The sequence below is a fragment of the Colletes latitarsis genome, chromosome 5, assembly GCF_051014445.1.
Source record: "Colletes latitarsis isolate SP2378_abdomen chromosome 5, iyColLati1, whole genome shotgun sequence".
In the NCBI taxonomy this organism is placed as follows: Eukaryota; Metazoa; Arthropoda; class Insecta; order Hymenoptera; family Colletidae; genus Colletes; species Colletes latitarsis.
The window spans coordinates 38,196,993-38,211,887 of record NC_135138.1 but is presented as its reverse complement, the minus strand read 5'-3'; the positions used below and the strand labels follow the sequence as shown (position 1 = coordinate 38,211,887).

The 14,895-nt window shown below is 33.4% G+C and overlaps 4 protein-coding genes across 8 annotated transcripts; 1 reads left to right on the top strand and 3 right to left on the bottom strand.

Annotated features, from left to right (window-relative positions):
• Positions 1 to 21: 21 nt before the first annotated feature.
• Cnbp (CCHC-type zinc finger nucleic acid binding protein) lies at positions 22 to 5,096 on the bottom strand. 3 transcript variants are annotated; one of them, XM_076764993.1, is made up of 4 exons: positions 4,975 to 5,096; positions 4,611 to 4,898; positions 3,209 to 3,462; positions 22 to 3,122 (listed from the first exon to the last, which is right to left on the bottom strand). In XM_076764993.1, the coding sequence occupies exons 3-4, from the start codon at positions 3,449 to 3,451 to the stop codon at positions 2,898 to 2,900; spliced, it is 468 nt and encodes a 155-aa protein (XP_076621108.1). In that variant the 5' UTR covers positions 3,452 to 3,462; positions 4,611 to 4,898; positions 4,975 to 5,096; the 3' UTR covers positions 22 to 2,897. The 3 variants fall into 3 exon arrangements, with proteins under 3 accessions (XP_076621108.1, XP_076621107.1, XP_076621109.1); XM_076764992.1 differs by having other exon boundaries at positions 4,611 to 5,049; XM_076764994.1 differs by lacking the exons at positions 4,611 to 4,898; positions 4,975 to 5,096 and adding an exon at positions 4,061 to 4,327.
• Positions 5,097 to 6,430: 1,334 nt separating this feature from the next.
• Spf45 (splicing factor 45) lies at positions 6,431 to 7,916 on the top strand. The gene is made up of 4 exons (XM_076765962.1): positions 6,431 to 6,675; positions 6,739 to 7,050; positions 7,125 to 7,553; positions 7,629 to 7,916. The coding sequence occupies exons 1-4, from the start codon at positions 6,559 to 6,561 to the stop codon at positions 7,914 to 7,916; spliced, it is 1,146 nt and encodes a 381-aa protein (XP_076622077.1). The 5' UTR covers positions 6,431 to 6,558.
• Positions 7,917 to 7,990: 74 nt separating this feature from the next.
• On the bottom strand, positions 7,991 to 10,374 carry Alg2 (alpha-1,3/1,6-mannosyltransferase Alg2). 3 transcript variants are annotated; one of them, XM_076765960.1, is made up of 3 exons: positions 10,016 to 10,374; positions 9,682 to 9,750; positions 7,991 to 8,129 (listed from the first exon to the last, which is right to left on the bottom strand). In XM_076765960.1, the coding sequence occupies exons 1-3, from the start codon at positions 10,256 to 10,258 to the stop codon at positions 8,118 to 8,120; spliced, it is 324 nt and encodes a 107-aa protein (XP_076622075.1). In that variant the 5' UTR covers positions 10,259 to 10,374; the 3' UTR covers positions 7,991 to 8,117. The 3 variants fall into 3 exon arrangements, with proteins under 3 accessions (XP_076622075.1, XP_076622076.1, XP_076622074.1); XM_076765961.1 differs by lacking the exon at positions 9,682 to 9,750 and having other exon boundaries at positions 7,999 to 8,129; XM_076765959.1 differs by lacking the exon at positions 7,991 to 8,129 and having other exon boundaries at positions 8,764 to 9,750.
• Positions 10,375 to 10,496: 122 nt separating this feature from the next.
• Positions 10,497 to 14,882, bottom strand: LOC143342249 (uncharacterized). The gene is made up of 6 exons (XM_076765957.1): positions 13,945 to 14,882; positions 13,332 to 13,602; positions 13,129 to 13,265; positions 12,830 to 13,057; positions 12,541 to 12,748; positions 10,497 to 12,440 (listed from the first exon to the last, which is right to left on the bottom strand). Exons 1-6 carry the CDS (start codon positions 14,425 to 14,427, stop codon positions 10,777 to 10,779), a joined length of 2,991 nt encoding a protein of 996 aa, XP_076622072.1. The 5' UTR covers positions 14,428 to 14,882; the 3' UTR covers positions 10,497 to 10,776.
• Between the last annotated feature and the right edge of the window lie 13 nt (positions 14,883 to 14,895).

The following is a 14,895-nucleotide window of genomic DNA, read 5'->3' as shown; positions in this document are numbered from 1 at the left end:
AAAAGGATTAACAACTAAAAGGGAAAGCATACAGTTACATTTTATTAATAATCGATCTACTTTTCCAACTGAAATATAAATAATACAGATGAAGTATCTTATATCGTACACCTTCTTATTCGTAGATGCCAGTAATAGTGGGGAACAGAAAAAAAAAACAAGACCTCGTCTTTGCCTCTCCGTACACATTCTATTTCAAAAATTCAGTTTAAAAACATAACTTCAAATACTCCGCAATCCTTTATTACTTTGTAGCTTATTTTTCCTCTTCATCCTCTTCATCTTCTTCCTTTAAGTATTAATAGATTAATATAAGTCGAGCTGTGATCGGTCATGCACCGATCGAATTAGTTCATACACTGTAACAGTCGTATTCTTTACAATATTCGTACGTAAGTCTTGTAGCAGAGACAAAAGCGCAGGTGCCCTATCGCACTCATTTTTTATGCTTATCTGAACCTCCGGTGCCACCAATGAACCTCACACCTAAATCGTATATTTCCAAGTATGTTTTCCCCTCAGATATCCTACATAGTAAGACATCGTTTTTACACGATATACCATTTATCCGTGTATATGCATGTTCAAACTGTACAACATATTGATAAAAGAAACAAAGGAAAATGTTTACACGGATTTTCGATCTTTTCTTTAAATTACGCATCCAATGAGAGCACCAAAGGTTACGGTCCATTAGCGAAATACAATTTTTGATCCTCCAAATCTCGTCAGACGCACTAGCGCACTGATTACTACTACCAAAACCATGTATGAGATCGGTTTAAGTCCCGAACAGTTGTGTATAAAATTGTTGCAGGACACCTTTACTACACAATACAACGCACAAAGGCGTTCAGTTCCACCGAGTCAGGCACGCCTGGCTTCTGAACAGTAATACACATTGTCGCTGCTGGCAAAAGTATCGATATACCGTGTACAAGTCGTGCATGTGAACATCCATAAAATGATTGCATTCTAATGAATGGTTTAAAAAGAAAAACAAATACTTGGAAATGTAACTACCACATGGATCAACACATACATAACGTGTTCACGCTGAATCTACCTAGAATGGATAGGTGATCTTCGAACAATTTTCTCGTTAATTCAAATCAAATCACTCGTTCGTTTGAACGAATGACAAAGTATCAGGAAATTCGATTAATTTATACTCCAACATTGCTCGTATTTATAAACACGTTGTCACCATCAAATTTGTTGCAGTTTATTTCTGCTTTCTATTAAGACTTATTCGTTTTCTCTCTTCTTTTTAGAAAAAACCTTCCATAACTTTATATTTGTAGTAACCTAATAATTCCCTAGCAACGTTCGAAGAATTGAAAACTTTTTAAATTCATAACATTTGAATTTTTTGGCGTTTCATGATTTCCTTCAGTAGTCGTTCGACAAAAAATACTAGACAAATCGTATCTAAAAATTTTTCGTTCTACAACTTATAAAAAAGATTAATGCAGTACTTTATACATGAAAATATAATCTTTCTTTTTTCTGTGATGTATAAATAAAAGAATAATTGGAATTAGTCACCAGCAACGACCAGAGTATATCTAGCTTTTTACAGTACAAAATACAGCTCCTGCACATACGTATGCATATATGTATACACATATGCGCATATATATATATACATATACCTAGTAACGAAATATTTCACCATATGTAAGGATATAGTAAGGTAAAATGCAACTACATTCTTTGAAATTCGTAACAATCACTGACAATATGAACAATGGCGACTCTCAGTATAACAATTATGATTTTACGTACAAAATGTGCAAACTTGTATAGACCTCTGTGTTTATATGTATATATACATATATACGCTGCGATGACGATCATACCAGTCCTTGCATTCATTTTCACTTAAAGAATCTGACATACAAAGCATACATATTTTGTTCTAGTTTATCAGAATTTAAAATAATAATCTCAAGTATAACTGTATATAAACTCGTAAACACTGATAATCCTACAATTGTGCAGTTCATGTTGACATCTGAAACTGGGTTTGTTATGAAATAATGGTTCAACGATCCTCATTACATCCTTACACATTAAAAATTGGCGTTACTAAACTTTATTTATATGTATTCAGGGCCGGCATGTTCATTTCCTTTCCCATTAATTCTGAAATTTTTTTGTCTCGAGTTGCTAGAGAGTTCGAGAGGGAGGACCGGATACAAGATGCGTGGATGTGAGAAAGGAATATAAGTTTTACCTGTCTCGATTTTTCATAGTCATTGTATCTCTCTCTCGTGAAAAATGTAACTGTCCTTCCGATTTAATCGTCTTTCCTAATTCCAAGTATGAACGTTCAACAAGTGTAATATACTGCCAGTCGAACTGACAAAATACGTCATAAAATGTTTACTTCGACAAATTTTTATAAAGCATATTAAGAATCCATACATCTTGCATCACAAAACAATGCGCGTACGAGATAGTTTGAAGGTCAAGGGACAGAGGATTCATGTCTCTACTCTAATTCAATCGAATGTTTATAATATTATTACATCGTATAGTGTGTGTATTCATGTAATGCTTGGATGTGTCCTATGTGTAAATGTACTTTGTGCGCGCGCGCGCATGTATGGTGTAGTGTAACAGCAATAAAAACAAAGACATCATAAGAAAAAACCCTTGCGAAGAGAACAACGATGTATAGAGGGGAAGGAAATTAGGAATAAAATGGGTTCCGGGAGTTGGGCATGGAGAGATAGAAATTCGAACGACTATGACAAAACGCGTTTTTAGCGATTATACGCATCAACGAGACATACGTTCGCACATCCCTACCTAGCTACAATCCCCGGTAGTAGCGCGCGCGACGGTAAACGGCTTATCGTTAAGCGAGCGGCACGGATTCCAGTCATATCCTACTTCCTCTCATCCTGATCACATTCACGGCTTATGTGACCAGTCTTGCCACAGATATAGCATGTCTTTCCTCCAGCCTCAGTACAGTTGCGAGCGATATGACCTGTCTTATTACAATTGTAGCAACTCTGCATCGCAAAACGTCCAGAATCATTACCGCCTTCTGGGCAGCTGCGTGCAATATGACCAGTCTTGTTGCAGTTGTAACAGCTCATCTCGGGACCCTGTTAAAATAATTTTAAATTATGATACAGAACTTTATTATTAGTATTATATGTTATAAATTTCTTGTATTGTAATTTCTAATGACCTGTTGGCAATCCTTTGCGATGTGACCAACACCGTTACAGCGATAGCAAAGATCTTGATCCTCTTTACATTCACGTGCAAAATGTCCAAATTGGTTGCACTTGTAGCATTTGTCTCTACCGCGAGGGAAACCACCTTCTCGGTCACGTCCACGGTCGCTTCTACCACCACCTCCACCACCTTGTGGACACTCCCGTGCGTAATGACCCATCCGGTTACATTTGTAACAAGCGCTCGAACTCATTTTTTATAAATCTGCATAAAACAACAATTAATCATCCTTTGACGTATATTTATCAATATATATGCAGGCGTTTGTCTATATAAATCTTTGTTCTGTATCAATAATGGTTTGAAATAAACTTGAATTTTAAATTAAATTCATTCTGTGACTAAGATGTAGAGCATATTTGAGTCTATAAAAATGAAACAGTATAAAGAAAAAGTTTAACTAATTTTTTTAATTGTAAGAAATATAATGTAAAAAGTTATATAAAATATTAGTCTAAAATTAACGTACAGCATTGAATAAACTGTTAAAATATTTTTAACAATTTTTCAAATTTCAAATTATTGAGGATGCACGATATAGAATGGGAGAAAATTTGATGATGCAAAAGTATATGTGGTTAAACAATACATACGTACACGTCCGGCAATATTACTCGGAATGAAGCATAGAATGAAGTATGAAAAATAAAGTATAGGAAACTATAAGAGCACGGAACTATAAGTTCCCATAACTAGGGAAACGAAGAAAAAATATTTCCCTTTTCCTTTTACCGTCGAAAAACATAAAAATCATTATATATACGTAATACGAGGGGAAAATATTCCAAGAAGTATAAATTACTTTAAATAAGAGCATAAAATGGCATCGTGCATCCATCCATATTCGTCAAGTACATAAAATACACGTGTCGTGGTAGGCGTCGTGCACAAGGACGAAGCTTCGGTTTCAAGATTTCGACAACGCAGAAATATTCTGCGGGAGAATTAATGTCCGATGTTCGACCATTTTTACTTAAAACTCTCAGAAATTGCCGTCCATCGTACAACGTGGCTCTATCGCCCCCACTTTGCAGTGATGGTACGCAAGTACGCCACGGCGCGAAGATGGCATCCAAGACTGACGCCGTACTGCGCTTTTTTTGCCTCGCCAAAGAAAAGAACGGCCGAGGGCGAGGTACACATGCACGGGTCAACGGAATGAAGCAAACTAAACGACGAAAACGAATTTTCTCTACGAAATCGGAAAATGAAATAAAATATTCCTTTACTATGAAACGAAAAATTGACTCAGCAAAGTCTAGGACCACGTGTGGAATTGCACAGAAAGAACCGCGGACTCGGAATCACGGCGGCGTATAGCATCATTCTTTACTGGCGAGATAGCGACTTACCTCCGGTGCCTGATGTATATGCACGATGAATCCTCCTTTCCTTGGGTTTCGCCGACGCGTCGGGGACAATGGGTCCGCGGGAAGTAGTGTTTTCCTGGGAAAACTCGAACCGATACTCAGCCGGATGACTGCGGCGACCATCGACTACAAGACGAAAGACCGACCAATCGTCGCTACGTTGCCCGCCAAACTCCCGTTGCAAATGTGGTAACGATATTTTACAAACTCGCCACCAGAGGGCTATGAATAGTGGCCAATTCTCACAAATTCTTTAATATCATCGAATTCCTTTAATTAAAAAAATCCTTTTACATCCATACGCCTCTGGGTCTAAAGTAGAATCTGCTAGATAAACTGTACTAACAAATCCAATTATTTATAGCAAACCTCGAACGAAACCCAACTTTTTTCACTCGTTCTTTTCCACTCTACTCCAAACACTAACTTCAACCGCTACACATCGATGAACGCCACTCTTCCTATTGCAACTAGGTATGGGTGAACAACTTAAATCTCAAACCGACAACTTCCTTTAGTGAAATTGCCTCCACGTCTACCAACCTAACAATCATATCAACTGTTAATTAAAATACAATAATTCTATTAAAAATTGATTAACATCGAAATTAAATATCCTTGAAACCACGTTATTAGATTTAATTTGTAATAATATTTTGTGAAATTTGTTACTCAAATATTATTGGAAACTATTAAACAATAAATCATAATAGCATGCATTTTTATTACATGCAACATTCATGTAAATATATTGTTTTCAAGAATGAATACGACTTATATTTTATATACATTATCATACGACGATACATCCGTCACTAATTGGAAACTACATTTATAAATTCCAAATATGTGTTGCATATGCGTGTATTTACGAATAAGAAAGTATTGCCATGATTAAAGATTTTAATAATAGTATCTCAAAATTTTAATGCACGAATATTTTTTATACAATGAATCTTATATTTTCTACATTTTTTAGTAGTATAGATAAACAGATAAATTTGTATTAACATTAAAAGTAATTTATCTAATTCAAGGTCATTGACCTTAAGTGATAAACTTGTTATCCAGGGCATCGTATGTATCTATTGGAACTCAATTTAAAAATTAATTGAATAATAAAATATTATGATAAGAATAAGGTATATAAATTGAAAATTGTAAAAGAATGACTGTGATGATGTTTATTGCACCAATTTATTAATCTTTTTAAATTGGTTATAATATTGTAGAACAGTATATTCAATTATTAGTATTATTATTAGTGCTTGTACTATACAAAATATATTTTTCATTCTTTATATTCTCCAAAGCTGTTAAAAGAATATAAATATAACCTACACCTTCCTTCTTTTTCCTGTAAAACTGGAATCATAACACTTGAAGTTAGTAACATCTACTTATGTTTATATGTACGAAGGAAGACATTGAATCTGTGCAAGACGTAAATCTTTCGATTGGTGAAATAACATTGGTGACTCTCCATTGGTCAAATATGACGTCTTCAGTATCATTTCACCAATCGAAAACCTAAAGCCATATATGCATCGTAACTTTGCGACAGATTCAATGTGTCTCATTTTACATATGGATAAGTATTGATAAACAGTTGCTTCGTACAAGTACGGAAAGAATGTACTAACCTTCAATACAAGAATTTTTAATTGCTAATACGAAATTGTAAAAAATAAGAATTACTCACATTATATTCATACGTGTTTAGAAACGTTTTTGTAACATTGAGAAAAGGCAAAATTAAAATATTTCAGATCTATAGGTATTATAAAATCTATGTCTCAGACATACCTGTAATTTTAATTACAAAATTAAACAATATACCTTCTACGATTCTTTCCCAAGTACGGGACAACTTTTAAAAAAGTGAAGTTGAATATAATGTTTTAATATCAGCATATAAAAGATCGATATTATGTCATTATATGATGATTTTGATAAGCATAGAACATCTGAGAAGGTGGCTGGCTGGTCATCTAGTATTAAGTTATTACAGTCTCAATTACAATTAAAAAAGGCAGCTACTACACAGGTAAACTATTTATTTAATAGTGCTCAAATTCTAACAACATTTAAAATTCTATTGTGTGTTTAGCCAAAACGTGAACAATATAGAAAAGCCACAGCAGTATTGGCACCTGTGATAGATTTGAAATCAAAAGCAAATCGGAATGTAGATAGAGAAGATGACACACCACACAGTAATCCACTTTCTTCTGGCACTGTTAGCAGTATTGGAGTTGGTGGTGAATTTGATTGGAATGTAATAAATGAGTATGATCCTATGTGGCCTAATGAATATGACAAAGTTGTGAAAGAATTAAGAGACTTGCGTGATAGAGAACATGATCAAGAAACTGAAATGCGTAAACGAAGACGAGATAGTTCACGTTTTGAAGATGCACAGGTAACATAATTATATAAGCTTGATTCATTATTATATTAGCTTTTTAAATAAAGTAATATAAATATTTGGTTTAGGTTTCATCTGGAAATAACACAATGATACCACCTGAAAGGGATGAAGAAAGAACTCCAACATCAAGAGGTATTGCTGGTGGAGCAGCTATAGCACCACCACCTTCTTTACAAGAATCATCTGATCTTCCACCCCCAGCACCAAAACAACCAACTAACATGGGATATGCAACGTCGTCTGTGGCAGCCAAAATAATGGCCAAATATGGTTTTAAAGAGGGACAAGGGCTTGGTAAAAAAGAACAAGGAATGTCTGTTGCTTTGCAAGTAGAGAAAACTAGTAAACGAGGTGGAAGAATTGTTGGGGAAAGGGAGCAACTCATGCCACCGCCACCGCCTATTGCTGTATCGCCGCCTCCATCGCAACTAGGTTCTTTGTCGCAACCTTCCGAGGAACCTAGTATTACAGAAATAATGAAATGTCCAAGCAAGGTAATATTAAAAAGAATCAAAAATAACATAAATTATTTACGATATTAGTCTTATTAAGTATTTATTTTCGATTAGGTTGTGTTGTTGCGCAATATGGTTGGACCCGGAGAAGTAGACGAGGATCTCGAGCCTGAAGTTAAAGATGAATGTAACACAAAATATGGCGATGTCGCGCGTGTTATTATTCATGAAGTAACGGAAGCTGCTGCAGAAGAGGCTGTTAGGATCTTTGTAGAATTCAAAAGAATAGAAAGTGCTATTAAAGCCGTTGTTGATTTAAATGGACGATTTTTTGGTGGAAGACAAGTTAAAGCAGGTTTTTATTCCAGTGAAAAACTTGATAGTTTACAATTAATGGACTAATTTCTTAATTAATGTGTCGACTATTATGTACACAAATATACAACGCGTTCAGCGGTGCAGTTTAAGGGGAATATGATGCTGCGAAAAAGCTTCATCCGTCCAGCATACTTCCCCTTATTATGCCCATAGAACGGTTGGTTGCATATGTAGCCTGTCGACTACGTAAAAGAACAGAACCTTCGGATACATCCATACGATGAGTCACGCGAATCCCTATAAAATACAAACAATGCTCTTTCATTAGTTTCATGCAACTGTATGAGAACGAGGAGGATGATGATAATATATATGTTGTTCGATTTAAATGATACTAAATTGAACGAAATTTCTGACGAATTATTTAAATAAAAGTAAAACAAAATTAACATAATAGTCAACATATTAAGAAATATTTCACTTTATACTTAATTTCGGAATAAATATGGCGTAATGTAAATCGAACGTTTTTATATACGTCATACAATTTAATGGTCTTGTGAATGTAATAAACAGATCATGTATACGATAAATATAAATAATAAATATACATTAAATAATTTCTGTACTATATAAGTAAATATAGTTAATACATCAAATAATCATTTCCGAGTTTTAATACAAAACTCAATACATAGAGTACATAATCAGAAAGGAACATACTTTCTGTATTGTTACAAGGCACTATGGTAAAATGATTATGCCAACAAGAAACGTGACGTGCCATAGTTGGAATGCAATTCACTTGTGCAAGTTTATATATGATACTTCCCTACCTCTTTATTGTAATCGTTGTATGTTTATATCATATAAGATATAATTAAAATGCTATAATTTAAATTTATATCGATCGCATAAAAGTTTGATAATTTTAATTTTCTTTTAATTTGTTATTGCTAATTAAGTTTTCGACTGCTTTGTTTAACTGAGCGCTAAATGCAACGAAACTGAAAGTTTTCATAAATCTATCTTTACCGGCATTACCAAACTCTTGTATATATGTTGGATTTTTAATTAAGTACGCAATTTTTGAAGCAAATGCATCACCGGATAAATCAACTAAAAATCCGGTAACCCCAGATATTACGGATTCTTTTGGACCACCAGAATTATGCGCGATTACTGGTTTACACGTATACATTGCTTCGAGCGGAACAATACCAAAGTGTTCGTTCGGCGGAGTATACAGTAAAATTTTACAATGATGTAGAATCGATATTTTATCAATATCTGAAGGAGAACGAAGGAATGTTACTTTATCTGAGACATGTAATTCATCAGCAAGCCCTATTAATTCTAAGTAATGTTCTACATTTTCTTCTACCCTTTTATCATATCCACCAGCCATAATTAAATATACTTTTTTGTAATCTATATCTGTTAAATAGTTTTTAAGTTCTGCTAATGCTTCTACTGCTAATCGTAAATTTTTCTTACGTTCATATCTATTAATCGATAAGAGTACAATGCTATCTGATGGTAATTTTTTATCAAGTACTCTTTCCAAGGATATTATTCGAGTTTTATCAAAGAAATCTGTATTAATGGAAGGATATAAAACTTCAGGTTCAATGTGTAATCTCTTAAAAGTATCCCTAAATACACTGCATGTATACATGCTATTTACAAATATTTTATGTGCCATTCCAGTAGTAATTTCTTCCAAATAGTTAAGAGGTATACGGTACAATCGTTTACCAAAGCCTTCTTGTCGTGAAAGTAATTGATCTGGATAATGGCAGTAATAAATTATATATGGAATTCGTAAACGAAGAATAGGAATACATACAGAAACTAAGTCACAAAAAACAATTTCTGGTCGATGTTCGCACAAAATGATATAAACAGCTGCATAAATCTGTGAAAAAGATGTATAAATGTGAAATTTATGCATAGAGATATATAATTTTTTAAGTACATGTATAGTAAAATGTAGGAACTATCAATGCATATAGAATGATGTGGAGAAAAAGTACAAATACTAAATATAAAATATTACTTAAAGTAATTTGAAAAATTATTCTACTCTGTAGCCTTTTTTTATATTTTAAAATAATATTTTTACCAAAGAGGAGCACATATTAAAATAAATCAAATGTTTAGTACGTAAGTAATAAGCTTACCATACGAATGTAAGCAAAAAGTGCGAAAAATCTACCCAAAATATGCCTGGGTAACCAGTTTCCCACAACCGTAACAGGAACTGTTCCATCCTTGGTTTCGGAGAAACAATGCTCCGTGTCGTGATGAGTTGTCACGAAATTAACGTCATAACCTTTATTTTGTAAAGCTAACGCCGCATCAACTACTAATCTTTCTGCTCCTCCGATTCCAAGATCGGGATGTAAAAACGTAATTCGTGGCATTTCTACTAGTTAAATAACAATTATAACAAGAACGTGTAAAATAACGGTATCTACGATGCTACCGGTCCATAAGGCTTCAATCAGTGTGACCGTCAGTTCGTTGCCTCTTAGCAAGTCTGATTGAAGAGGAAGGGAATCGACGCACCCAGTACGAATTCCGACGAATAAAAAAGCAAATGCAATTGATACATTGTTCTATTAACACCTTAAATAGATTGGGGAAAATAATGAAACTTCCTTTAATGTAAAAATATATTCGAAATTATATTTATTCGCGGATAATTATGATGTAAACTAATAGCGATATGTATAACGATATGTAGCGCAACAGTGCAACATAAATAGTATTCATTAGAATTAAAATCATCCGTCTACTGTATGTACACATGTAACTTATATGAGTAGAATCGAAAGGAACACTAACAAAGAAATTATAATTTTAATTTTTTATACATAAAATAAAGTTTTCATACATATATTATGTCGTATGTACTATTTCTAATCAGGTCGCCAGAAATTCAAATGTTACAATCTTCGTCAGTATCCACGGACTTTAAATCCCGTTGTTTTAATTTCACGTACTCTCCTCTTATATCAATATTCGGATCTACTGAAATCGCATCTGCAATTTCCTGTTGCGACAAAAATATATTGGTCTTAATCAACGGTGCTTCGACCAAATTGCTTTTAGAAGGATTTTTGGCCAATCCTTCCGTTGATTTACCGGCTATGCTTCCGTCCATATTTTCATCCTGTTTCGAACATTTTTCGCGATCATCTTTCAAGGTAGAATTTTTTACTAAGTATTCGGTGTTTTTATCGGAAGTATCACTCGTAACTTTGGTATTTGTTTCTTCTACATTTTCGTTGATCTCTCGTTTATCACGTTCATGATTCTCCAAAATATCTCTGTGGATTGCTTGAATATTTTCGTCAGACTTATTTGGCAATAAAATAGAGCCACTATCTGCTTTTGTTTGAGTTCGCATTTTCAATGCAATGGGTAAAGAATATTTCTGCTGTACTTGTTGATCCTTAGTTTTCGAATCCTTTTGTAAGTTAGAATTGATAGCATTAGCGCCGTTATTATTTTTCGAGAGGATTTTATCATCCTCATTATTATTTACTAATTCATTAGTAGCAATGAATTTTTGCAATCCATGTTTTGTCAAAGCATTTAAGATAGGGCCTTTTGGTAATTCAATTGAATTACTTGGTCTTACTTTTGCTTCTTGGAATTTTTCTTCCTCAATAGGTTTGTTATTTAACATCTTATTGTTTACATCTATTACGGCAGGATTTTCATTTTGAATATTCATTTGAATACTTAAATCATTGTTTACATTTCCATTTTTAGAAAGAATATTAGATCCTTCTATAGTCTCTGACTGCTTAACTTCAACCTTGTCACCATCATTTATTTTTTTAGGCTGTTCATTCAAGAGTTCAGAGTTTGCATTAAAAGCTTTTTCATCGTTATATTCTTTTATTTTATTTAAAGATTTTTCATTATTATTAACACTTAAGTTCGTAAAATTACGCTTTACTTCTAAAAGGGACAATTGATTAAGAGTTTTTAATTCCTTTTCATTTTCTTTAAGCTCTTGTGTATCCTTTATAATCAATTGTTTCCGTTTTTCAATTTCTTGTTCTTGTTCTTTAATATCTTTTAATATTTCTTTTCGTTCTTGTATCATTTGCAGTTCTTCTTCTTTATGTTTCTCCAAAGTCTGTCTATGCTTCTCATGTTTTTCTGCAGCTATTATGTTAGCAGCTTCTGCATCTGCAGCTAGCTCTATTTCTTCTTTCTTAATTGCATCAGAGTTTATAAGATTGTCATTTATTTGTGTATCTACAAAATCTTCTTTTAATTCTGCAACATTATTTTCTTCCTTTGTTTTTGCTGTAATAGATTCTACTGCCTTCTCGACCTCATTTTTTATTATAGTGTTTGAATCTTTATGAAAATCTTCATTCAATGTTTTTATCTCCTCTACAGCATTTCTGATCATTGGGGGAACTGTAACAACTATATTTTCGACAGACTTTTGCGTTTCTACTGCCGATTTCTTTGCAACAATTATGCGCTCTACTGGAATCGGTGGTTCCTGACGCACGTCGTTTGCTTTTTGGTTCATTGATTTGTCAAGAATATTTAGATCTGATATCTGATTTATTTTTTCTGAAAATTACTATTGTTATTACTACTATCATTGTATATTTCTGTACATGATATCATAATAATAGTAATCTGCAGAAAATATTTGATTTTAAATTAATACCTTTAATGTCTGGAAGAATTTCAGGATTAATGGGAATGTTTACTATTGCATTGATGTCATTTTTATTCAGATTTAATGGTAAATTGTTAACTTGATTAAGGGGTTTATTTGTTGTTGCTAATGCTTTTGCATTGCTGGATTCTTCTAATGCATATAAATTTGCATATGTACTCAAAATCATAATACAGATACCAGTGAATAAAATTACCTAACAAGACATAGACGAGAAAATATTAACAATAAACAAATATGGAGTGACAAAATCAATACATGTGTTTAGGAATCTCACTTGTGCCAATAATCTCTCATTAGTATGTTTGTTACTAATGGATATGAAAAATATTGCTGGAAATATTAGGCATATCATTACTCCAATTGTAGATCCCACTAACCCAAGAACAAATTCGATATTTGGTATTAAAATGCCAGCAATCAAAGAAACAGTCACAATTGCAATAGTAAGACACCTAAATCTTGTTTCTGGTAAATAACTTATAGATGGTTCATGAGTGTGTACCTGCAAGAGATTATGTATCTACTAAATGATACCATTCTACTCTTATTGAATATTGCTATAACTATACAAACCCTGCGAAATAAAAGAGAGTTTAAACTTGCACGACATGGAAAAATGACTAGAGGAAAACTAAATGCAATAGAAAACACAAATCCCATTTTGATCATTTCTGATGATAAGCTAGGTTCAAAGCTCATTAGTATATTGCCTACAAATTCAATAATAAATTAGTAGAACTCAGAAGAACAACATGAGTTTGGGACATTAGAAATACCTGTAAAAGGTTGTGTGCAAAATGCAATGTAACCAAAAAATCCAACACATAGATATACGATAGTACATATATTTAATGCACCTCGTACCACATCATTCATTTTTTCTAATGACACATTAGGAATTGTTTCATATATTTCAAACAATTGTGTTTGACAAAATAAAGCCATAGAAAAGATAGGTATACACTGTAATATACCAGATGATCTCCAATAATATACATGTTCATACCAATCCCCAGAAAAAATGTGTTGTATAGATTCTGTCATTATCTAATAACAAAGAAGAAAGTATTGCAACTAACATAAATTACATTTACAGTAGTGCCTACTTAAGTGACCAGACTCGGGACCGGCCGCGGTCACTTATATGGGCATGGTTAGTTCTCAGAATTAAAGGGAGATAAGGAAAAAGGATAGATGTATACATACAATGTATCGATAACGACCGGCGTCAAGTTACGCTTGACACGCTCGATGTTCGAAACCGCTTGGCTTTTAAGAGAATTGGTGGAGATAACCGCGGTCACTTAAGTGGGCAAAAATGCGGTCACTTAAGTGGGCATTACTGTAATCGTTTAAATTTTTGTATTCAAAGTAAAACAAATTATTTACCTTTAATACAAGACAAACGTAAAAGATAATCGTTGCTGTACAAAGACTAGATAAGCTGTCAATGTTTCGTAGCAATCCCAATGGTAAAACTATAAAAATGCTTGTTGTTATGAGCAAACTAGTTCTGATATCCTCTGGATTTTTATCTACCACTTTCCCTACAATTTGTGGTCCCACATCACCCATAACAACAAAAAATGCAATACACGTTCCCACAAGAAAACCAATGATGAACAGTTCCACTAAGAATTTTCCCATATGACCAAATGCATGAAAAGCCAAAAGCTCAAAATTTCGTCTTCTTGACATTACAGCTGACTTGATAAGAAAGTGACAAGCAAGTCGAGACAAAACGCTACTTACTAATAAAACCAAAGTAGCCAATATGATGCCACATTGCTTGAAACAAAATGGCATTGCAAGAACACTTACTCCAATAATGCTGTTTGCAAGAGTCATAACATGCGATAATTGAGAAATCATTTTAACAGATTGTATAAATCTAAACGTTTTGCTTTAATTTATACGACGATATTTGCATCAACATCAAACTTTTGGTATCTTTAAGATGTTTAGATATCTAGCGGCCGTTAAATTTTCTTTTTCCGATAAATTTTCTCAACTAAGTAGTAGCAATATTATGCTTTTTTTAATAGAATCCTTAGGACTTCATACATACATAGGTAACAGTCATTCGTGCATTGTTTTCATATCCTAAGGCATAAATTTTCCCAACTATGAGGTTAGAACTGGAATTTCGTTAAACAGTATCGTATATCCGGTAATACTACATATAAAACGAACAGTACGAGTCGTTATCATATTGGACGTATCGAATTTGCACATCGAATGTCAAACTTTTGATAAAACACACTTATCGCGAGCCAAATCGTAAAAGACCTACGAACGATCTGTCGGCTTCCTAATACTGCCACCATTTTGATATGACAG

Bases quoted from the DNA above. Each gene is read 5' to 3' on its own strand.
- Cnbp (XM_076764993.1), bottom strand. From the start codon at position 3,451: ATGAGTTCGAGCGCTTGTTACAAATGTAACCGGATGGGTCATTACGCA. The intron at 3,123-3,208 runs GTCATTAGAAAT...TTATTTTAACAG, and splicing joins TCGCAAAGGATTGCCAACAG to GGTCCCGAGATGAGCTGTTA.
- Spf45 (XM_076765962.1), top strand. From the start codon at position 6,559: ATGTCATTATATGATGATTTTGATAAGCATAGAACATCTGAGAAGGTG. The intron at 7,051-7,124 runs GTAACATAATTA...TATTTGGTTTAG, and splicing joins CACGTTTTGAAGATGCACAG to GTTTCATCTGGAAATAACAC. The intron at 7,554-7,628 runs GTAATATTAAAA...ATTTTCGATTAG, and splicing joins TAATGAAATGTCCAAGCAAG to GTTGTGTTGTTGCGCAATAT.
- Alg2 (XM_076765959.1), bottom strand. From the start codon at position 10,258: ATGCCACGAATTACGTTTTTACATCCCGATCTTGGAATCGGAGGAGCA. The intron at 9,751-10,015 runs GTAAGCTTATTA...TCTTTTTCACAG, and splicing joins TTTTTGCTTACATTCGTATG to ATTTATGCAGCTGTTTATAT.
- LOC143342249 (XM_076765957.1), bottom strand. From the start codon at position 14,427: ATGATTTCTCAATTATCGCATGTTATGACTCTTGCAAACAGCATTATT. The intron at 13,058-13,128 runs GTTTGTATAGTT...AATCTCTTGCAG, and splicing joins ACTCTCTTTTATTTCGCAGG to GTACACACTCATGAACCATC. The intron at 12,749-12,829 runs GTGAGATTCCTA...ATGTCTTGTTAG, and splicing joins ATGAGAGATTATTGGCACAA to GTAATTTTATTCACTGGTAT.